The sequence below is a fragment of the Myxocyprinus asiaticus genome, chromosome 37 (genome assembly GCF_019703515.2).
Source record: "Myxocyprinus asiaticus isolate MX2 ecotype Aquarium Trade chromosome 37, UBuf_Myxa_2, whole genome shotgun sequence".
NCBI lineage: Eukaryota > Metazoa > Chordata > Actinopteri > Cypriniformes > Catostomidae > Myxocyprinus > Myxocyprinus asiaticus.
The window spans coordinates 9,526,673-9,550,901 of NC_059380.1; the positions used below are offsets into that span (position 1 = coordinate 9,526,673).

Below are 24,229 nucleotides of genomic sequence, written 5' to 3' on the forward strand. Positions count from 1 at the left end.
ACCCAGGCACGTGGAGACCTGCTGCAGGCCTAGAGATGGTAAGCAGACCACTCCATCACCCGGTGGAGGGCTGGGAGGAGAATCCTTTTTTGCCTTTTCTTTGATTTGCCGCATGCCCGAATGGCTGCGGTACCCACATGTTCAGAAAAGGAGCGGATTCCTCATTTCCTGGGTCACACAGCCAGTGTTTATGACCATCATTATTGCTATCGCCGGACACCGCACATTTATGGCAGGCACGACGCTGCGGATGCGGGCCCCCCGCCCCTGCGTGCCCAGCTGCGGCACAACACAACCGCACGTGTGGTTGTGACGGGTTATGAGGACGATTCCCTCCTCTCCCATTGCTGACCGGTCCTATGGTGGGTACCCGGAGCCAGGTAAGTGCTTGATTGTCCCCAGACTCAGCATGGCCACAAGTTCGGGGTCCGAGCCCCCTCAACATGACGCCTCTGGCTGTGGCTGGGGCGCCGTGTACAATGGGCACACAGCCGCAGGCTCCTGGACAGGGCCATGACTGCATTGGCATGTCAACTGCCTCGAGTTTCTGGCAGTGTTGCTCGCCCTGTGGAGGCTTTGGCCATTGATCCAGGGCAAGCACATGTTGGTCCGGATGGACAACATGGCGATGGTAGCATACAGTAGCAGCCAAAGTGGCTTGCGCTCGCATCACATCTCCTCCTCTGGTGTCAGCAGTGACTCAAGTTGTTGCGAGCCACTCACATCCCGGGTGACCTCGACAGCGCGACAGACGCACTGTCACGACAGGTCACACTCGGGAGAGTGGAGACTCCACCCCCAGGTGGTCCAGCTGGTTTGGAGGCGATTCGGTCAAGCGCAGGTAAGCCTGTTCGCTTCCCAGGAATCCTCACACTGCCCGCTCTGGTAAGCCCTGTCCGAGGCTTCCCTCAGCACAGATGCACTGGCACACAGCTGGCCCCTGGGGGCCACACTAGTATGCGTTCCCCTCCCCAGTGAGCCTACTTGCACAGACCCTGTGCAAGGTTAGGGAGGATGAGGAGCAGGTCATCCTAGTGGCACCCTACTGGCCCACCCAGACTTGGGTCTCGGACCTCACACTCCTCGCGAAAGCCCCTCCCTGGCGAATTCCCCTGAGGAGGGTTCTCCTCTCACAGGGACGGGGCACCATCTGGCACCCGCGACCAGACCTCTGGAATGTTCATGTCTGGCCCTAGGACAGGATGCGGAAGACCTAAGTTGCCTACCACCCGCGGTGGTAGACACAATCACTCAGGATAGGGCTCCCTCTACGAGGCGCCTGTACACCTTGCAGTGGGGTCTGTTCGCTAAGTGGTGTTCTTCCCGATATGAAGACCCCTCGGAGATGCGCAGACATCTGCAGGGCAGCGGGCTGGGCAACATCCAACACCTTTGCGAGGTTCTACAATCTCCGGGTTGAGCCGGTTTCATCCCATGTGTTGTCAGGTACGAACAGGTAAGTTTTCGGGACAACTGGCCGGGTGTACCATTTGCGCATAGCGCCTTCCCCCTCCTGGAGGCAGAGACATGTGCTTTTACCCCCCAGCCGTGTTCACGAGGTTGTGGACCCTGGATGTCCTTCCTCCTTAGCCCTGTGGCAGGCGAGTTAGTGGAGAGACTCGATGCCGGCCCAGCACGTGTGCTAATATGGCCCTGTGTTGGGGTAGGTGCTCCATATGCACCGGTTGCCAGTATGTAACCCCATGTGATGTATCTTCCGCAAGACAGTTTCCCCATTGGTAAACCCACGTTTTCCTTGGGCAGAGTTCCCTCTGCCACCAGTCACCATGTTTTAGAGCTCCTCCCCTCTGGGTAGGACACACCACGGGGACTTCTCCACGTGCAACACTGCCGACAAGCTCGGTAAGACCATGTGACGTATTTCCACACAATTACCTCCCCTTTGGGTAGGGTGTGGTCTCTGCAGTGTCTTCCCCTTGGGAAGGGACACCTCCCTGACACGGACACTTAATGGCCCCCAGCTGAACATGATTTCCATTCTTTTTTGGGGAGAAAGAAAAAGAGAAGAGGCCATGGCTGGGGCAGCCTTTCCCCATTTTTGGGCAGTCGACTTGTCCCCAAGGTGCAGGGGACCGTACGATGCTTGTAGGAGCGTTGGGGAAGGTTACATGATGGCTAGGTGCGCTGGCTATGAGGCACACAATGGCCTGCCCGTCTCACACCGCCAGGCCACGTAACACAGTTCAGCTAGTTGTGGCATTTCGTATAGGGACCCCTAGTGTCACTACATCGACACAACGTCGAGTGAGAGACAGATCGGGAACTTCTTGGTTACTTTCGTAACCTTCGTTCCCTGATGGAGGGAACGAGACGTTGTGTCCTTCCTGCCACAACACTGAACTACCCTCTGAAATGGCCGTGAACTTGTCTCAGCTCCTCAGCACAAAACCTGAATGAGTGGTTGCAAGCCAGCTCCTTTTATACCTGTATGTCTGGGGGAGTGGCATGCAAATTCCACTCACCAATTCCCATTGGCCTTTTCTCAAAGATCAGAGGTGTTTGGGGCTCCCAAGAGTGACCACTAGTGTCACTACATCGACACAACGTCTCATTCCCTCCATCAGGGAATGGAGGTTACAAAAGTAACCAAGACGTTATCTTGACACAGCATCATAAAAATGCAGTGTTTATGACGGTGAAAACAAGTGATGCTCCAAAAGCGTCTGTCTGAAACACATGTGCAGTACATAGACAACAATTAAAAATTGTGCAGATGGAATATTTTAACACATGCTGTGAGAACAGGACAGACTGAACAAATGCAAAAAAAAATTGCTGTCGACTGTAGGCTTGTTCAGTGATATGGGAATAAAACAAACAATATTTTGACATCTAAAGCCACATTTTGTATTATCTAATCAATGCTTTACTCGTCTGTCTCAATATTGCAATATATTTCAGTCTGAATATCAACATTATTATGTTTATTGTGGCCCCTACACATATAGAATAGGCCCAAGAGAGAGAGAGAGAGAGAGAGCGAGAGAGAGAGAGCTCTGTCTGAATTATGATATGTCAGGCTGAAGCTGTTAGAAGTTTGTTGGTAGAGAAGGATGGTTTGGTTCCCCCTTTGCCGGAACAATCTTTAAAGACCAGACTTGTTGTCTGACTGTACTCTGTAATGATGGATTTATTTTTGTGTGCTAGCACGTAGATTGTGTATTATTGACCCCATCTGTGTTGATTTAGTATGGAGGAGAATATATGATATGTGGTTATTTTGTCATATTCATGTCAAAGTCTTAAATTTATCATGTTATATTTGGTAGGTTAATCAGTTCGTCTTTGCAATATTCTGGTCTCATAATGACTCTCTAGAGGATTTATCAATGAACACGTATGTATCGAAAACCCATATTTCCTTGCTCACACACCCCTGTCAGCCACTAAAGTAAACACCCTTTGAATGCACTCTTCAAAAGATCAACAATGCTGTCTTGGGTTTGGTTCAGATTTGAGTCTAAACTAAGTGTATGAACTCTCAAAACAGTCATTAGTGATCTGTCTAGCTATTATGGGTTTGCGTGTCTGAGCAGCCAGAAAGACATGTCCTGAAAGGTTAAACACTGGTGTGACAGTCAAGGGGGGCCTGGGTAGCTTAGTGGTAAAGACATTGGCTACCACCCCTGGAGTTCACTAGTTCAAATCCCAGGGTGTGCTGAGTGACTCCAGCCAGGTCTCCTAAGCAACTAAATTGGCCCAGTTGCTAGGGAGGGTAGAATCACATGGGGTAACCTCCTCATGATCACCATAATGTGGTTCATTCTCAGTGGGGTGTGTGGTGAGTTGAACATGGTTGCTACAGTGGTTGGCATGAAGCCTGCATTATATTTTACTTAGGGATGTCAATTCAATTGTTAATTTAGTGTTATTATTATATAAAAAATTACGCACAATTGTTTGTTTTTTTACGCAATTAATTAATCAACCCTGACGTGTACGTTAATTCCATAATAAAAATACGCATTACCCAACCATTGGAGCAATTCAAGCTTTAAGTATATGTAATTTTGTTTTGTTTTTTTTATAAGTACCTTCAGCAGGGGGCAGTCAGGGTGCCTCAGCTAACCTTACAAGCAGTGCAGCCACAAAATGAGAGCAAGGTTGCATTCTTGACAGCTGGGCGAAGCACAACAGAATGCTTCTGTTGATGCAATTTTTAGAAGAAGAAAAAAACGTGTTTCTTACATTAATTTCTGAGAAACTACTTTTATCTTGACACAGAATCCTAAAAATGCAGTGTTTATGATGGTGAAAACAAGTGATGTTCCAAAAGTGTCCGTCTGAAACACATGTGCATTACATAGACTGACAATTAAAAATTGTGCAGATGGAACGTTTTAACACATGCTGTGAGAACAGGACAGATTGAACGCATGCAAAAAAAACAACAAAAAAAAACAATTTGGTGTCTACTGCAGGCTTGCTCAATGATATGAGAATAAAACAAACAATATTTTGGCATATAAAGCCACATTTTGTATTAGCTAATTAATGCTTTACTCATCTGCCTCAATAATGCAATATATTTCAGTCTGAATATCAACATTATTATGTTTATTGTGGCCCCTATAGGCCCAAGAGAGAGAGAGAGCTCTGTCTGAATTATGTTATGTCAGGCTGAAGATGTTAGAAGTTTGTTGGTAGAGAAGGATGGTTTGGTTCCCCCTTTGCAGGAACAATCTTTAAAGACCAGACCTGTTGTCTGACTGTACGCTGTAATGATGGATTTATGTTTGTGTGCTAGCACGTAGATTGTGTATTATTGACCCCATCTGTGTTGATTTAGTATGGAGGAGAATACATGATATGTGGTTATTTTGTCATATTCATGTCAAAGTCTTACATTTATCATGTTATTTGGTAGGATAATCAGTTCGTTTTTGCAATATTCTGGTCTCATAGTGACTCTCTAGAGGATTTATCAATGAACACATATGTATAGAAAACCCATATTTCCATGCTTACACACCCCTGTCAGCCACTAAAGTAAACACTCTTTGAATGCACTCTTCAAAAAACTCAACAATGCTCTCTTGGGTTTGGTTAATGTTTTAGTCTAAACTAAGTGTATGAACTCTCAAAACAGTCAGTAGTGATTTGTCTAGCTATTATGGGTTTGCGTGTCCGAGCAGCCAGAATGACAAGCCCCGAAAGGTTAAATAAACACTGGTGTGACAGTCATCCAGGACTCTTGACAAAGAACTCCTGCAGACAGTTATAAAATCCTTGAAAGAAAGATAGAAATCTTTCCATCAAATAACTGAACATGGAAGCTGTATAAAATGGTGTAATGTGGATTAACTTGTCTTTACACTCCTTGTTAAATGCAAAATGGGTCCCTATTAGGGTTGCGCGGTAGAACGGTGCTACGGTGGTATCGCGATACTAAGCTTCAAAATACTTTTTTTTAAAACAGTACTACCAGTAGTACTGAAAGTTATGTTGTATGTGTGGTAGTAAACATGATTTTTGCTAAAACCTTCATTTAAATCAGACCTACTGTATGTCTGCAATGACATTAAAAAATATAGTCTTTTCGAGTTGCGCCCCCTTCACGCAGTGCCCTTTAAGAGCACAAAATGCTGTTTATAATTTGTCCCTTATATGTTATTGTTTATTTTTCAATTAGTGGTTTTCCCATGCTTCAAACACACACGTCTGAATCCCAGCATGTTAATTTGGTGGTCGTGTCTCCTAATGGGTAATATGGATTTAAGTAAAATTCGGAGAGTGAGAAGCACTTTACACAACACAATTCACGTAACTAGATTTGGAATTATTTTGGGGTTTGCCTGATGAGGCCGGGAAAACCCATCTGCTGTGAATGCCTACAGAGATTTCAAGCCAAAAGGGGAAAAACCTAAATGCTTTATCTTAACATTAACAGATTTACTATTTCTCTGAAAAATCGAACGTTGCACTCGTTTAATTTTTTTCCCTATTACAAATGCATTGTGGCGGTAACTTCACAAATTTCGCACTTATGATTAGATCACGTCCCCGAGGCATGCGATCAAACCGGTCTATGTGTAATCTGCATTCGTGCTGCTGTTTACCAGGAGACCGGGATCTGAAGCGGTTATAATAACGAAACAGCTGCTCAAAACAGTCTTTTTAACATTACAACCCTCACAAAAATGTCCTGTGGTATTCATATGGTACTACTGCAAAACAGCACAAATTTACCACACAACATCTGAACGGAGCAGATTATAACAGCATTACCTCAGCACTTTCTATTGTACAGTATCACAAGAGTTAACCATAAGATGCAGTCTGTATTTTTTTATTTATTTATTTTCTATTGTTTTGGTGTGGTATTACCAAAACATCTGAACAGAGCTGATTATGACAGGGCTATCACAGCATGTTCTTTTGTGCAATATCACAAGAATGTACTATAAGAACCAGTATTTTTATTGGTTTGTGTAGTGTTATCAAAACATTGAAAATCACCAGGAATTGGTGCTGCGTCTTTTTTGCATTATAAGCTAACACATATGATAGCTTCATGCTAACCTTGTGCGACCTTCGGGACATTTTTGTCTTTTTCATTTTTGTTTTTTCGATCATTTTTGCTGTGCTAATGCCAACGGCATACATTTTGCCAAAGGTGTGTATTTTTGGGGGAATTTTTATATTTCAACCTAAGTTCCTATAATACATCTATAATTCACTGTGTACACAAAATAGTCACACTCAGGACCCTAAGGACAAAACATTTCCCAATTGAAACCCATTAAAACTGCAATATTTGATCCCAGTGCCATTAAAGCATAAAATCATGAATTCTATGATATTATGCTTTCATTCAAGAGCCCTGGCTTCAAAATTTCAATTTTCCATTTCCTATTTTCTGTTTGCTGTATTATAGAGCACTGCAGGCCAGTTAAATAAATGATGCAGCTAAAATTGTGTGGGTGTGTTGGTATGGATGTCAGAGTGTGTTTTGTATGTGTGCATTGAGAAATTTGTGTGTAAAAAACAACAGTGGCATTATGCAAACAAACTGGCATTTAAAGGGTCAAAATCCTGAAAATGAATGAATATTTGGAAGTTATGATCAGTGAAAGTGGAAAATAATATTAATATATAATATTTTTATGGCAGTTTTTTTTTTTTTTTTTAAAATCTGACAGTGCACAAAAAATTCTAATGCATCAAAATCAATGTTGTTGCTAATCATTGACATATCCCAAACTGTGATAATCCCCCCCAAAATAAAAAAAATAAAATAAAATTCCCCTTAGCATTTAGTATATGTGTCACGTCACAACACAGACACAGAAGAATGGTTGAACCCAATAGCAGGAGCTTGATTGAAGAAGACTTTTCAGGTAAGTCAAACATTATAGGAGAGACTGGTAACTTAGCTTAAAGTGACAGAGTTCGTGTTTCCAGGGAGACTGCAGAAGGAGCACCTCTCCAGGAGGAAGATGAGCCCTTGGGATCTCTGAGACGAGGAATTTCGAGGACACGAATGGAGTGCTCCCCCCCCCCAGCCCAAAGGGTGACTCCTGGCGCCCAAAGATGGATGAGGAGGGGCAGGAAGGAACAGATGACAGGGAAGGATCCAGGAGGCTATTATGAGGCCAAGGAGGAATTGGCGGATGATCCAGTGGCCAGGGAGGAGTCTGTGGATGACCAGGAGGCCAGGGATGTAACCGCATGGCAGGGCTGGATCAGGCGGCCACAGGGCAGGGACTGGGTCAGGAGGCCTGGGGGGTGGCCACAGAGCAGGGACAGGGTCAGGAGGCTTGGGAGGTGATTTGGTCACAGTAGGTGGAGACTCAGGAGGCGGAGCCATAGGCGGATCCGGTAGCAGAGCAACAGGAGTAGGGGTTGGAGGGTTAGGAGGTGGAGACCGTGGTGAAGCAGGCTGAATCATAGGAGGTGGAGTTTCTGAGGTTGAGGGCGGAGCCATGGAAGACACTGAGGGCAGAGCCGAGGGAGGCTTGATGAAGGCAGGTGGAGCAACAGGAGTAGGGATGAGAGGTTTAGGAGGTGGAGACCATGGTGGAGCAGGCTGAACCGTAGGAGATGGAAGTTTTTGGGGTTGAGGGCAGAGCCATGGAAGACACTGAGGGCGGAGCCGTGGAAGGCTCGACGAAGGCATGCGGGGCCAGGAGAGGCTTGATAGGTGGAGCCATGGGAGGCGGAGCCATTGAAGGCTCGAGGGTCGGAGCCATGGAAGGTGGAGCCGTGAGAGGCTCGAGGGGTGAAGCCATAGAAGGTGGAGTTATAGGAGGCAGAGTCAGGGAATCGAGGGGTGAAGCCATGGAAGGTGGAGCCAAGGTAGGCGGAGTCATGGGAGGCGGAGTCATGGGAGGCTCGAGGGACGAGGCCGTGGGAGGCTTGGAGCAAGGAGCCGTGGAAGGCTTGGAAGCAAGGAGCCATGGAAGGCTTGGGAGCAAGGAGCCATGGAAGGCTTGGGAGCAAGGAGCCGTGGAAGGCTGCACAGGCAGTGGCCGGGGAGCTGCCTCCATGGATGTAAGTGCTAGCATCGACTGAGGAATGGGAGTCCTTTTCCTTCTCCTCCTCCTCTGGACAGCTAGGAGCACTGTTGAGGGAACGGTTGAGACTACAGGCATCGGCTCTGGGACGGTCGAGGCTATAGGCATCGGCGCTGGCTCATTTACCGTGGCAGACGTGGGCGCTGGCTTGTTTACCGTGGCAGGCGTGGGCACTGGTAGTGGCCCGGGGTTCCCATCATAACCCACAGTGTGCGGGGGGAATGTGACCTCCGTGGTCATTGCCGCTGACTGCTGCGGGGGAATCAACCACCGGAGCTTGGAGAGGGTTAGCCCCTAAAAAATTTATTTAGGGGGAATGTTGGGATAGGAGTTAACTTGGGGTTCGATAATGGTGAGGGGTAATGGATGGCCAGCGTCACTCTGACATATTCCTCAAAGGAAAGATTACCCACGTCTGGAAGGGTTGTAATTCGGTGAAAGTTCAGTCCCATTCTGTAAATGGATCTGAGGTAGGAGTCTGATATAGTGGTTGGGGTAACGAGTTGACAGAACTTAGATGTGTATTCCAGGAGAGGAAGATCTTGTTTAAATAGCTCCAGAAGTGAACTAGTCAGCTCCATAATCCTTACAAATGTGCTCTGTGTTGGTGGAATAGAGAAGAGCGCTGGTGTCGCCACTGAACTGGGAACATACATCGAGGTAGAATATGCGGAAGTAGCGGAGGCTGTGGCCGCAGAGGTATCGTTCGGGCTTTCCTGAGGTATTACTGGAGAGTTAGTAGTTGCTGCGGTGAGTAATGTCTGTCGTAATTGATTTACCAGAGTGTCAGTTGTTTTATTGAAGGTGCTCAGATCGGCTCCCGCTGGATTCATGGTGGTCTAGTCTTCTGTTACGTCACAACACAGACACAGAAAAATGGTTGAACCCAATAGCAGGAGCTTTATTGAAGAAGAAGACTTTTCAGGTAAGTCAAACATTATAGGACAGATTATTTGTGTTTCCAGGGAGATTGCGGAAGGAGCGCCACTCCAGGAAGTCAGAGGAGGAAGATGAGCCCTTGGGATCTCTGAGACAAGGAATTTCGGGGACACGAATGGAGATTCACGTAAGTAGAGTATACAGGAAGAGCAGGTAAGTCTGAGTGTTCCTAGCGGAGACTAGACGGGAACACTCAAACTTGTAGATGGAGTGACGGATTGAGTATTTATGCAGGGAATGGGATTGAGTGCTGGATTGGGATCAGGTGTGAGCGATTAGTGCTTCAGGGAGAGAGAGCGGAGTGTGGAGTGAGAGAGTGAGTCTGATGTGGATGTGACAATATGGAAAACATTTTTTTTTTTTTCATAAAAAACAACAGTGGCATTATATAAACAAACTGGCATTTAAAGGGTTAAAATCCTGGAAATTAATGAATATTTGGTAGTTATGATCAGGACTGGTGTTGGTTAAAAAAATTAATTCATTGAAAGTGGAAAATAATATTAATATATAATATTATTAATGCAGTTTTTTGACGCTGACATTTTTGTCCTCTAAGGACCCCTGAGTAACTTTTTTAAATTGACACACAAGGGTTAAACAATCATGCTAATTGTTCTGGGTTTGTTGTGCCTGAAAATGTTCGACATTCATTCAGTTGGTTTGTCCTGTGTTGTTGTTGGATTTAGTCAAAGAGACAGACAGTAACGTTTTCCAATGTCTTCTTTACACGTATCTGAATGTAAAAATGATAAAAATATACTGTATGAATAGCATGTGTCTTTGGATCTGGAGTACTATATTACACAAAGTTTCATGTCTCTACGCCTTACAGTTTGGTCAGCACGATCAGTTTTAAGGCAGAAGAAAAATAATAATAAAAATCTTAGTAAAAACAATAGGATTTCAACGCTTCACACTTGAACCCATAATTGTCTGTTAAAAAACATGGAAGACCGACAATCTTGTGACACTCTTGTGAAAGTGATCTTAATAAAATGAAAACTGGTATTCTTGGTTTAAATGGTATATTTAGGTTTATAATTTTTTTTTTTAAACTAGAAGCACCATGCACAGCAGGTTCAACCATGTCATTGTTAATGTACTCGTATTCGAAAATATGAAACAATGACTGATACTAAGTATGAGTATTTACACCCTAGTATAATCCTGTGCCAAGTACTACTGAGTAGAATCAAACCGATTAATTATTTTTCAGTAATTCAAAGGCCATCATCAGTAATTCCTTAAATTATGCAGTGACATTCAGCTAAGCTGTTCTTTTTTCCCTTGCAGAAAAGGTGAGATGTTCTTTCCCGGAGGTTGATACAAGATCCCTAAAAGAGGCAGCTCAGAACAAACTCTCAAATGAGCGAAAGCTTTTTACTCGTGAGATGTGTTAATTTTTGTATTTATTTTTTAATGTTTAAATGTTTTGTAAATATAGATGCATTTCCTTGCTTCAGTCCATGTTGCTTTTTACCCTAGTTTGTAGGGTAATAATGAGATATATGATGTTTACATTGTGAATAAATGTTGGAAATACCAAGTATGGTGTGTCACATATTCAATTTACATGATCTAGCACCATGTGTATTAACTTAACTATGCAAGTAATACCACACGGTTATTATATAGAAACCACATTATTCTTGTAGGAATACCAGAGTATTGCAGAGCAATTCCTAAAAAAACAATAAAGCAAAATGATTACAGGAATACCACAGAATACTATAAAAAATACAACAATTGGACCACAGGTTTATTACAGGAAAGCCAGATATTTTTGCAAAAAATGTGACAGTGGTACCACAGGTTTATTACAGGAAAGTCAGATATTACTGCAGAAATGTGACAGTGGTACCACAGTTGTATTAAAGGAAAGCCAGATATTTCTGCAGAAATGTGACAGTGGTACCACAGGTGTATTACAGGAAAGTCAGATATTACTGCAGAAATGTGACAGTGGTACCACAGTTTTTTTTTTTTTACAGGAAAGCCAGATATTTCTGCAGAAATGTGACAGTGGTCCAACAGGTTTATTACAGGAAAGCCAGATATTACTGCAGAAATGTGACAGTGGTCCCACAGGTTTATTACAGGAAAGCCAGATATTACTGCAGAAATGTGACAGTGGTCCCACAGGTTTATTACAGGAAAGCCAGATATTTCTGCAGAAATGTGACAGTGGTCCCACAGGTTTATTACAGGAAAGCCAGATATTTCTGCAGAAATGTGACAGTGGTACCACAGGTTTATTACAGGAAAGCCAGATATTACTGCAGAAATGTGACAGTGGTGCCACAGGTTTATTACAGGAAAGCCAGATATTTCTGCAGAAATGTGACAGTAGAACCACAAGAATATCACAGGAATATTACATACTGTACAACACAAAATCATGTGGAAAAGCGTCCCAAAAAACAACATACATACCACACAATTACCACTCTGTAACGTTGCCGCTGGCAATGACAAAGACGATGAATACGATGATGTGTGATGAACCCAGTTCAAAGTGCAGTTTATTTTACAAGCGTGGAATCCTAAAATAAAAAACCAAACATGAACGAAACAAAACATGAACATGAATGACTTGACTTAGTTACACCAAACAATGTTACATTAACAATACCTGAAAATGGACAATGGCAAACATGAGGCTTAAATACATGGACAAGGGAGAAACATGACAATGATAACCAACGACAAGACAGAACTGATAACAAGGTAACAAGACAATAAACCAATGAAAACAAGACACATGAACATGGAGGGAAACATGAAATCACATGACAGGAACAAACATGGCATGGAACAAAACACATACAACCCTGACACACACCAGATTTTTGTAGTAACCTTGATGTTTTACCCATGAACGTTTTTTAAGGGAATATCTTTATTTTTATTTTACCAACATTCAGATAATCACAGAAATAATGGAATAAAAGTTTAAAGACATTGCCGTTTGAACTGGCTGTTTTTATGCGGGGAATAATTTTATTTTTTTTTTTTACATCAAACTAAGAATCTATTAGGTAACAAGTTAGTCCATTTGAGCCTTCTCCCTGTTCATCCATCTGTTATTTTCACCACTTCCGGAGCAACAAGGGGAATTTCTAAGAACCACCTTTGCTATGACAAATTGTGTTAAGAATTAGCACACTATCGTGTGATATCGTGATACTACTTCGTATCATGATACATTAGCTGGTATAGTATTGTAACATATGATTATGGTATCGTGACAACCCTAGTCCCTTTATCAAAATATAATTATCATAAATCCATATCAACAATGTAATTACTGTAACAAGTACATCCAGACAGATCATTCACCTTGTCTCCTATAGATGGTGCTGTATGGCACTTTAACAGTTTTGACCTTGATGAGCTTCGGTCTCAGTGCCCCTCCAGTAGAGTCAGACCTTGCAGGATATGGCCTGGAGAATTACGATGTGTACTCAAACACATGGGATCTGGATTCCTACGGAGAGACTTATGATTATGACGACCTGGATGAGGAGGTATGTGGAGGTTGCAGGAGCTAAAGTAGAGGGAATGGGAAAGACAGCTTAATATAGCCCTTCTCTATAATTATGCAACCCCTTCAGTCAATATGTAAAAATTAAAAACTCTACATAGGCCTTGTTCAAAGTCAAATTCTTTGCCTATCCGACTCAAATCTGTTTATTTTTATTTATTTATTTGTAGTCAATAACCATTGTGAAGTCTTTGGCCCTTTTTTAAATAGCCAATAGCCTTTAGTTTTCATATATCAGCCCTGAACCATGCTTTGCCACTTGCTATTGCTAGTCAGAGGCAGGTGGTATTAGGGGGAGGTAACAATCTTATTCTAGAGAGCATTTGATTGGACATAAATTTGCATACACCCCCACAAACAAGATGAGTCATCGATATGTTTTCCTAGAGAAAAATAAAGTCTGACAATTGTAAATGTGTATCTACTAAATGTTAATTTTGGAACAGTTCACCTAAAACTGAAAATTCTGTCATACTTTACTCACTCTCATGGTTCCAAACCCATATGACTTTCTTTCTTATGTGCAACACAAAAGAAGATATTTTTAATGAATATTGCAGGCTACCTTTTAAATAAAATGGCAGTGGATAATACTTCACTTTACAGCTTAAAGAGGACTGAAATGTATTATAAAATTAGTCAATGTGGCTTGTGCATCACATTCCAAATCTACTGAAAGCAAGCAATTTTTTTTGTTATTTTAAAGAAAATTAATTTTTGTGGCAATTAACACCATGCCACAAATGCTGTCAATTGAGCCCGACCCGGAACATCCCTCCAACTTGAGGCTGTGTCTTAAAACACAATTGAAACTTGAAAAATGTGTCCAGTATCGAATCAATATGGAACACGATTTGTCCCGTATTTAAGCGGGTTAGATGGTGTCACAGTGAAATTGTTCCAAATCGTTAATTTAGCCTTGATATTTGTTGGTAATTTTACCTACGGTAAGGAAGGGACAGTCTGAAAAGTCCAAACATGGATCTAAAATGTAACGTAAATGTAAATGGATCACACATAGTGCTAAAACTGTGGAGGATGTAGTAAGAGACCATCTGAAAACATCAAGCCAACGAAAAAAACTACATATCCCATCATTAGATGTGGCACATGAGACTGATAAAATACATAAAGCATTAATTACACACCTAATGCACAGTAGTGTCACTTCATCATTTTGTTGTTTTGGTGCTAAAAAAGCTTCCTGCCTTTGCCTGTAAGTGAAAAAGAGAGAAAGAAATATGAAACAGGTACATCGTATGCCTTCAAAAGACTTGGAATATGACATAGGATACTCATGGACTACTTTTATGATAACTTTGTGTGCATTTATAGGCTTTAAAGTGATCTCGATGGTACAGATGGTCTCAAAGTTTATAGACCCAATTTTGATTTCATGGGGTCTTTTAGAACCCCAAGTGTCATTATAAACTTGTTTACTGTGTGGATGTTATGTTATGTTTTTTCATATTGCATTCTCTTTCTCCTTACAGATTGAAGTTGGAACGCTGGCCCCTCCTCCATCTGTCACTCAGCCACCTGCCACAGTTCCTCCTGAGGACTATGTGGAGGAAGTGACGCTGCCACCCCACCCAAAAATGTCACCTGCTACTCTAGACTTTTGCGGACCAGGACTGTTTGGGCCTGATACAGGATTAGGTAGATGAATCATTGGTTGACCATGGTAAAAAATGAATTTTCTGTAACAGTTGTGAGTCTTGTGCCCTCTAGTGGCCTAAAATGGCATAACACAGTCCTCTCCCTATCTACTGCAGGGATGCCCTCTTGTCTGCTGTGTGTGTGTGTATCAGTGGCAGTGTACACTGCGATGACTCAGAGCTGACTCAGATCCCCCCTCTACCCAAAGACACCACACACTTCTACGCTCGCTTCAACAAGATCACTGAGGTAAAGGCCAAGGACTACATCAATCTAAGTAAAACTTGAAATTTCCTTCTCCTTGCAAATTTGGAGGTTGTTTTTTTAAACACAAATTTACATGAATTGCATTTAGTGTTCGCTATTAAAAATCTCAAGTCTAAGAGTAAATAAAGGTGTTTTCAAGCAGGTTTACCAAACACTCCCCCTATCTTCCATTAGTCAGAAAAACAGATAGTCCTGCCACAAACTCACGCCATTGAGCCAATGTTGCTGTGTCTGGCTGGGGTGTGCTTCCCGTACGACGATGTAACTCACTGCTTAACCACCATAGTATGATGCATCATTGGTGAAATTAACCAGCTAGACGCAAATGTTTCCAAAATCCGTAGTAACTATCTCGAACATCCATTGTTCGAACCACGTTGATTCAACAATATAGAGCTGTCATAAATTGCGTAATGCAAGGGGTGGAGTAATAACTTATGCGGACATCAAAATATAATAGCTCATTTACACTTACACCAGAAAGCTTTGCAATGCATGAAAGCTGCTGATGAGACGAAAGCGGCTTGCACTGTGTAATGCAACAGATACATTGCACTGCAATAGTGGGATTTCACTCTACATCAGACTTCAGGGTTCACCGAAGCACATATGCACATGTGCACTCTTCAAAAACATATAAACAGCACTTATGCATTAACTTAAACACACAAAAGCCGTGTTCTTCGACAGAAACCGTGTGTGATAAAGCACTTTCAGTTAACAGTCTTTAATCCCTTAAATGGCTGCAGCGACGTATCAGAACGCCACTTTCTGCAAAACCCCGGAGTAAGGAGTTTTCTCAAATGCATGTAAACGTGGTCAGAGAGACAGAATGAAAGATATATAGTAATAATGGTAGTAAGTTAGTAACCATGTTTTTTTGGCAGTTTTAATGCAATTAAACATGGGTTTACTACAGTAATATGATGTTAATATATTAACCATGTTTTAATTTTGTGGTAAAATTATGATTACTGTAGTAAAACCATGGTTAATTTTTGTAAGGGAAGGTTAGGGTTAGGTTTTGGGGTAGGGGTTGGTGAAGGGTGTCTGTGGGACTCTAAATAAACACAATAAACACACTGCAGTGATGCCTCTATACTGTAGGTTAGTATTTAATAAGGAGTGCAAATAGTATCTGCCACTGTTTGCAGCAGGGTGAAAATAGCATCTAACACTATTTGCACTTAGTGAAAAGAAGATGCTTTTTGTTGCTGTTTACACTTAGTGCAAATGGAATATATCGCTTTCACTAATAAGCAAAACTTATTTCGATATTAAGTATTGTTTTCACAGAATATATATCGAATGAAACAGAATTTTCATTTTTGGGTGAACTATCCTTAAAATTAAATTTTGTCAAAACCTTTTGGCAAATTGTTCATTCTTAGAACAAGAAAAAAAAATCTGGACAGTAATTGTGTGTGTGTGTGTGATATATATATATATATATATATATATATATATATATATATATATATATATATATATATATATCCAACACCTTATCCTTGAGTAAGCATGCTAAATTGCTTATTTGGTACAAGAAAATCACTTGTCATGATATCAAACACAGTTGAAAGCTATTTGGTTCGTTAAATGAAGCTTAACATTGTCTTTGTGTTTGTTTTTGAGTTGCCGCAGTATGAAATATATTGGCATGTCTTAAGGTCAATATTAGGTCAAAAATTGTAAAAAAAGACACAGCTTTCTCTAGAAACTCATCAGTCAATCATTGTTTTGAGGAATGAAGGCTATAGAATGCTTGAAATTGCCAAAAAACAGAAGATTTCATACAAAGGTGTTCACTACAGTCTTCAAAGACAAAGGACAACTGGCTTTAACAAGGACAGAAAGAGATGTGGAAGGTCAGATGTACAACTAAACAAGAGGATAAGTACATCAGAGTCTCTAGTTTGAGAAATAGACGCCTCACATGTACTTAGCTGACAGCTTCATTGAATTCTACCTGCTCAACACCAGTTTCATGTACAACAGTAAAGAGAAGACTCAGGGGTGCAGGCTCTATGGGAAGAATTGCAAAGAAAAAGCCACTTTTGAAACAGAAAAACAAAAAGAAAAGGTTAGAGTGGGCAAAGAAACAGACACTGGACAACAGATAATTGGGAAAGAGTGTTATGGATTTTAACCCCATTGAGCTTTTGTAGGATCAGCTAGAATGTAAGGTGCGTGAGAAGTGACCGACAAGACAGCCACATCTATGGCAAGTGCTACAGGAATCGTGGGGTGAAATGTCACCTGAGTATCTGGACAAACTGACAGCTAGAATGCCAAGGATCTGCAAAGCTGTCATTGCTGCACGTGATCAACCAGGCCCAATCCAATCGGGAACGCGGAAAAACAAAGTATACCTGGGCCTTCAGATACCTTCTTTTGGCCAAATTCTAAAGTAGCATCAGATGAATCCGTAATTTGCATCAAGCATACCCTTACAAAAATCGAGTGTTCTGGCAAACTTCCTGCAAACTTGCCGTAAACTTTCCGCAAATTTGCTGCAGATTCACCACTCATTATTTTCAAATGCAAATGAGCTTTGCGGCAAACTCTTCATTGTCACCAAAGGTTTGCTGCAGGCTTACCACTACTGATGAAGAGCTGCAAACTTCTGGCATACATTTGCGGTGAATCACAAGCTCATATGCATGTGGAAATAATGAGTGGGAAATTTGCAGCAAGTTTGTCAGAACTCTAGATTTTTGGTAAGGGTACTGTGTGCGTTCCGATCAGCAACGTGAACAATCGAAGTATACTTTGGCCTTTGAAAAGCAGCATAATTATGCTCCCTACCTTTTGCGTCTGAAGTGTTCATATGATGCACTAAAATGCTGACTACGTAGGCAGCTTTCTAGGTTTTGGGAGAGCTAAAAACAGTGATTATGACAAGTTGCACACAAAGTCAGAGCAAGTGTATATGGTACACACACTTGATTTGGTGCAGTGCTCCTTTTCACCACAAAATGGCACCCTTCTCTAGTGTGTTCAGTCTGCTGAATGCACAGCATTTCTTCAGACCCTCAGCTCCATCTGTCAGTGAATGTGTTATTTAATCTCAGCTTGATGCTCACACAGCCTTTAAGAATGTACTATTGTTTATTAATTATACTGTACACTTGCATGCTTGACTGATATCTTTGTGTTTCCCATTAACCATATACAGTCAGTGACAACTCTGCATCTATTTTTAAATCAATTCGTTCATGTACAGCAGGTGGTTCTAAGGTTACTTAGCAACTGTCAAATATTTATAGTTTGACATTTACCCATGTGCACAATGTAAAGATACTCCTAGATTATTTACACTGGATGTTAAGCACCTGTAAAGACGCAACAAATGCAATTCCAAGAGGATGAACATGGGTTTTCACACACCGAAACGAGTGTGCTCATTCTTTCATGGCTTTGAAGATGTGCTATAAGCGCGATGTCCAGTTGGACAAAGTGCTGCGCAGGTCTTCATTTCAAACAGCCCACTCAGATCTGTGCATTTTGAAGGAGGCCCAGAATTCTGTCCAAATGCTTAATTATACACAACAGTGGAAAATTACACTTCGGTTTTCTTTCACTGCTGTAAGCTCTGAATCTTTGAGCACGGTCAAGGTTTATGATCATAGTGATTCCTCCTCCTCTCCTTTTCAGCTCCATTCTCCACACCTTCCTTCTGTCCTTCTCCTGCTTCTGACTCTTTTTTAACCTCTTCCAGGCAGCCGTTGCCAGTGAATCACTTGATGAATAATGACGACAGAAAACTCTAGCTCTCTGTTTCCGTTTCCCCGTGGCTGCAGTGCAGCATAATACAGATGGTTAGGGAGGGCTGGGGTGTTTGAAGACGGAACACTACCAGTAACTAATTGGTACATGAAAAGGAGAAGTGTCTGAGATGAGAAAGCAACAAATAAAACATTTTCATAAACAAACATTTAGAAAACTTAGGGTTGCTTCTAAGATGGCTGGGCATGCACCTGCTTTAATGTACGCTCTATCTCTCTCTTTCACCGGCTCTGTGCTGTGTCCATGAAGGTGACCTTGCATTCTGCCTGAGCTCATCCATTGATCTCATCACTGAAAGGACCTACGGGCTTCCCTCCCACATGATTCAGGAGAGGGAGGGGCCACAGATACAGTACAGTAGGTGAGTATGCTGTGGGGGTGTATTTCAGCAGAGTGTGTGTAGGTAGTAGGTGAGGAGAGGGGCTGAGGAAAGAGAGATGTTAAAAACACACATCCATTCTCCTTCCAGCAATTCCTACCACCCAGAGCCATCAAATAATTGAGTTGAACCCCCACCTGAACAACACACACACACACACACACACACACACACACTCACACACACGCACACAGAAATGCCTTTTCTAGCCTCCCACATGCAAACAAACTGATTCAATTTCTGTAGTATCAGATTCATAGGGGGAACTGGTTAGAATTCTGTCAAGACTGTATATAAAGGGTGCAATCATTCATTATTTTTACATTAAAAATTTCAGAGTGACTATTTGCACTCCGGTGTAAATAGCATCTGCCATACAGTGCAGCTATTTGCACCCCAATGGTCTGGTGAAACCACTGGAATATACGACAAACCAGACAATAGGTGTTGCTGCAGTGGCGTGGGGTGTAAAGACGGTGTGAATGTGTACTGTTGTCCTGGCAACCCCAGTTCAATTCCGCCTTTTGTCCCATCCTATTTCCTGTTTCCACTCTTAATATTTCCTTTAATTCTAATTAAAATAATAGATAAAAGTGAATCCAAATGTCGATTATATCGCAGTGATTGCAGGGAGTGCATAGAAGGGTTTGATCCGGCAGCAGGGTCTGTCGATCTTACTCCCACAGCTCGGCATCGCTTGTGTGTAGATTGCAAAACTGTATTATTATAGTAATTGTAGTAACCATGTTTTTTGACAGAAACTACAGTTTTATTGCAATTAACCATGGTGTTACTACAGTAGTATGGTAGTAATATAGTAACCATGGTTAATTTTGTGGTTACTGTAAATTTACAACTAAATACCATGGTGAGACTGTGGTTACTGTAGTAAAACCAAGGTTATTTTTTTGTAAGGTTAGGGTTAGGTTTAGGGGTAGGGTTAAAGTAGCATGTCTGTGGGACTCTAAATAAACACAGTAAACACACTGCAGTGATGCCCATATACTGTATGTTAGTATTTAAAGATGGGTACACATAGTATCTTACACTGTTTGTACCAGGGTGCAATTAGTATCTACCATTAATGGTTTCACCTTTAAAGGTATATTCCAGGTTCAAAACAAATTCAGGGTCAGTCAGTAAGTTTTTGTATGTCATCTTGGACTCACACTGACACCTAGAAGCATGGATGCAGCATCATTCAAGTATAATAAATGCCATTGTAGAAAATCACTATTCAGAGACAGCATTCATTAATTTAATTCACGAGTGAAAGTGTCCAAATACATGGCGGTTACTGAGATTCAGCAAGTAATATTTAGCTGATGATGGGATACTTAAATGGCAGCACCCAAGAGGGGACCCTCTCTGCATTGAATAAAACAGCTTTTGTAAGGTTACTGATCTGACTGCAGTCTTCATCTCATGTGAGTCATCATGATTATATACATATGTTTCAAAATTGCAATTTATTTCTTAAAGAGTAAAACTTTTTTAATAAGGAAAAAATTACTGAGTACACCGTAATGCTTAATTAACAGCATTTGTGGCATAATATTGATGATTACCACAAAAAACATTTCAGTCCCTCGTTTATGAAAACAGCAAAAATCGTTACAGTGACCCACTTACAATAAAAGTAAATGAGGCCAGTCCATACACTTGAAAGAGGCAGAGGCTATTTGCAATAAGTGCAAATAGTGTTAGATGCTATTTGCACACCAGTGCAAATAGTGGCAGATAATATTTGCACCCCTAATTAAATACAAACATACTGTATAAGGGCATAATTGCAGTGTGTTTATTATTGGTGAAGGGTGTCTGAGTCCCACAGACACCCTTCACCAACACCTAACCTTCCCTTACAAAATTAACCATGGTTTTACTATAGTAACCATAATATCACATTGGTGTTTTGTAGTAATATCATAGTAACCAATAAAAAAATATAAAAAAAAAACATGGTTACTCTATTACTGTAGTAACACCATGGTTAATTGCATTAAAACTATGGCTTCTGCCATAAAACTTGGTTACTGCATTATTACTATTGTAAAACCATGGAATATTAAATGGTGGAGACAGGGAACAGGATGGGAAAAACTGTGGGAAAAAGGGGGAATTGAACCTGGGTTGTCTGCACATCCATATCGCACTTCTTTACACAGCACGCCATTGCAGTTTCCACCTTACTATTGGAGTACTAATAGCCACGCTATGTGGCAAGTGCTATTTGCACCTTGTTTCAAAAATATAGCCACAAGATGAAAACCGTATACGTGTTAACATCATTTTGGTGTGATAAAATCACTTACTAAGCTTGTCAGTGTAAAGTTATATCCAACATTACAACTTTACTGCCATGACGACGCAAATGCAGAACATTGATTTTATCACACTAAATGTTTATGGACTGGCCTGATTCACTTTCATTGTAGGTACCTTACTGGAAGCACAATTTTTAAATAAACGAGGGATGATGCTACAAATACTGTCGATTTAGCTTAATTTGTATTGAATCTGGAATATAACTATAAAGTATATGGATAGTACTTTTGAAAACCTATGTTTAAAATCACGTACACTTGCATGAGATGAGATAAAGAATGTATTTAGATTTGTTTTATACTGTATGGCCCTAATCAGCACAAAGACAAAAGAGAGGAGAAGTCACTGAACCTTCAAAGCAGACATTGTTTCTATTGCAGGGTAAAATGACATGTGTGCCTTAGCAGGAAGGGAAGGAACGAGAAACAGATTAAAAGTAAAAGTAAGAAATATGAACAGCATAAGAGAGAGTAGTGAACAGAGAGATGGCTATATTGGAGGCACAAACACTAGGGGTTTGGTGTGGGTGTGCAATCAATAACTGAGTATTCTGTAGACAGGGTGGGAGAGAGGCAAGGAGGGAAGGAAGGAAAGAAGAACAAAAAGAGATGGAAGAAAGAAAGAATTTAATGAATTAAAGCTACAAAAGTATAGCAGTAGTTCACTTAAATGTGGTAGATATGAAAAATGAGAGACAGAAATTAATTCTGAGGCCATTTACTTTACACTACTCTGCATTTTATGTGAGCACCACAGTAAATGAAGACATACGTCATTTGTTCCTGTGTTTAGTACACTGTACTGTATATCCATTATGATTGAATCTGAGCCAAAATGGGGACCCACTTAATCAGATCCAGTTTGCATAAATTCAAACCAGCGTAATGCCTCATGTTACTGTGAAAATAAAATGCTAACTCCACCCCCCTTCCAAACACAAGCACACATGGTGAGGGCAACCATAAAATTGTACTGACAAAAACCAGGAAAATGGGGTCAAGTCTGGGACAACAAAGATGACCGCATTCATGTGGAGATGCAATGCAGACCTATCATTCAGCACAGCTTTCTCAGAACCATGGAAACACAGGAACAAATGCTGGATCTTTCAATGCACTCTTCCTTTTGTGGTAGAGGTATGCAGTGAACTGTAGGCCAACCTTTGAAAAGATATTACTCACTCCCCCAGAGAGTAACGGGATGGGAAGAGTAGAGAAATGGAGGGGGATAGAGTGAGCCAAATCCCAAAACATGCTGCCCCCTCACCCCATCATAGCCAATTATGGCAGCTAGCCATTCCTCTCAAAGGAGACATCTGTTTTCATAGCCACTGTGATCGTTTGTGGAGTAAGCATATTGTTTTGCCATTTAAGGAAAGGTTTTATCCAGCAAATGGCCATAGGATGGAGCACCTTATCATGACACTTTCCCAGTGAGGGAAGAAGCCAGGGAGCACCCCCTGTTTTCACAGGATTGTAAATGCAATGCAATATTTAAAAACAAATTTCAGAAAATGTTGGTTAATAAAAAAGCTTGCATTTTGAGTTTGTGCCATTATAGATGTATACTATATACTATATACATACAGTAAACTATTATTTTTACTACACAATACCATGATAATACTATGGTTACTATAGTGAACCCATAGTAAATTTTGGTAAGAGAAGGTTAGTGTAAATAGCATCTATCATGTGTAAAGCCTCTGCCTTTATATATTTATGCCATAACTTGCACCTCTAAATTTAAGGTGTACATTTACTCAACTGTCATTTCAAAGGACCATTTTCAGTTAGGAATTTACAGTAAATATAACTTTTAAGTGGGCTTTAAACCTATGCTCATATTAAATAGTTTTCATTTTACATTTTATGTTTACTTTCTCGAAATGGGATTAGCCTGTTGTATCTTTCCTCTTGATTGATGCATGCACATTTGACGGTGGCGCAGGAGGTGAACTGTGGCTACTCAAGTTTTGTGATGGCGCAAAAGCAAATTTCTGATTTTTTTTTTAAAGTGTTCATCCAATCAAAATTTCACAAACAGAAGAGACATTCAGACCCTAATGAAGGAATTCATCCACTCTACTCCAGAGCAGTGCACCTGCTGTGTTGTTTATTTCCTGTCGCCATGCAGGCTCGCTTATTTTACATGACAGTGTTAAATAGCATAATAGTTGTTTTTAAATACAACAACACCAGTTTAAGCTTTGAGTAGCTTGTAGCTTGGGAAGCTACAGTTTCATACTAGCTTCCCAAATACATACTTTTCTTCAACAGATGATTAATTACTGATTCTGTTATCAGACATAATTGAGTATAAATAAGTAAAGTGTCAGTCATTTTGTTGTTGCCTATGAGTGAGTGAGTGAGTGAGTGAGTATGTAATGTTGTACTTGCTGAAAACTAATAGCATCTATAACAGTATGGAAACAGAATATTACATTGAATCAGTGTCATAAATTGGATCTTACGGGCCACATTGCAAAGCACCTGTCGGGCCCCTTTTCACCCTTTGGTGGGAGGGGGGCAGTGGGCGGTCCCCCTCAATCGTTTCCGCCTTTCCGTGGCTGGGGGGGTCCACTTGGAGTTTTTCATCATGCAACAGGCCCGTGTTCTTTTTGTGTTCCCATTTTGGCGACCATCACTGGGGACCTCAGGTCCTAGGGCCACTGCCCACCCTGCCATCCCTGTAGTTATGCCACTGCATTGAATAGATGGTTCTATTAAAGCAAAGCCAACCCCCTTCATACTAATGGAAGTATAAGGATTTTGTTAAGAGCTA

General features: G+C 41.3%; 1 protein-coding gene across 1 annotated transcript; it reads left to right on the top strand.

The window, feature by feature from the left end:
* The first annotated feature begins 9,413 nt into the window (after window positions 1-9,413).
* On the top strand, window positions 9,414-14,890 carry LOC127427774 (opticin-like). Its single transcript, XM_051675553.1, has 5 exons — window positions 9,414-9,462; window positions 10,773-10,777; window positions 12,833-13,006; window positions 14,517-14,682; window positions 14,799-14,890. The coding sequence occupies exons 1-5, from the start codon at window positions 9,414-9,416 to the stop codon at window positions 14,864-14,866; spliced, it is 462 nt and encodes a 153-aa protein (XP_051531513.1). The 3' UTR covers window positions 14,867-14,890.
* Window positions 14,891-24,229: the final 9,339 nt, after the last annotated feature.

What these genes read in the sequence shown, in the direction of transcription:
- LOC127427774 (XM_051675553.1), top strand. Translation starts at nt 9,414, where the DNA reads ATGGTTGAACCCAATAGCAGGAGCTTTATTGAAGAAGAAGACTTTTCA. An exon ending in ATGACGACCTGGATGAGGAG is followed by an intron (nt 13,007 to 14,516) that starts GTATGTGGAGGT and finishes TTCTCCTTACAG; the next exon opens with ATTGAAGTTGGAACGCTGGC. An exon ending in TGGGCCTGATACAGGATTAG is followed by an intron (nt 14,683 to 14,798) that starts GTAGATGAATCA and finishes TATCTACTGCAG; the next exon opens with GGATGCCCTCTTGTCTGCTG.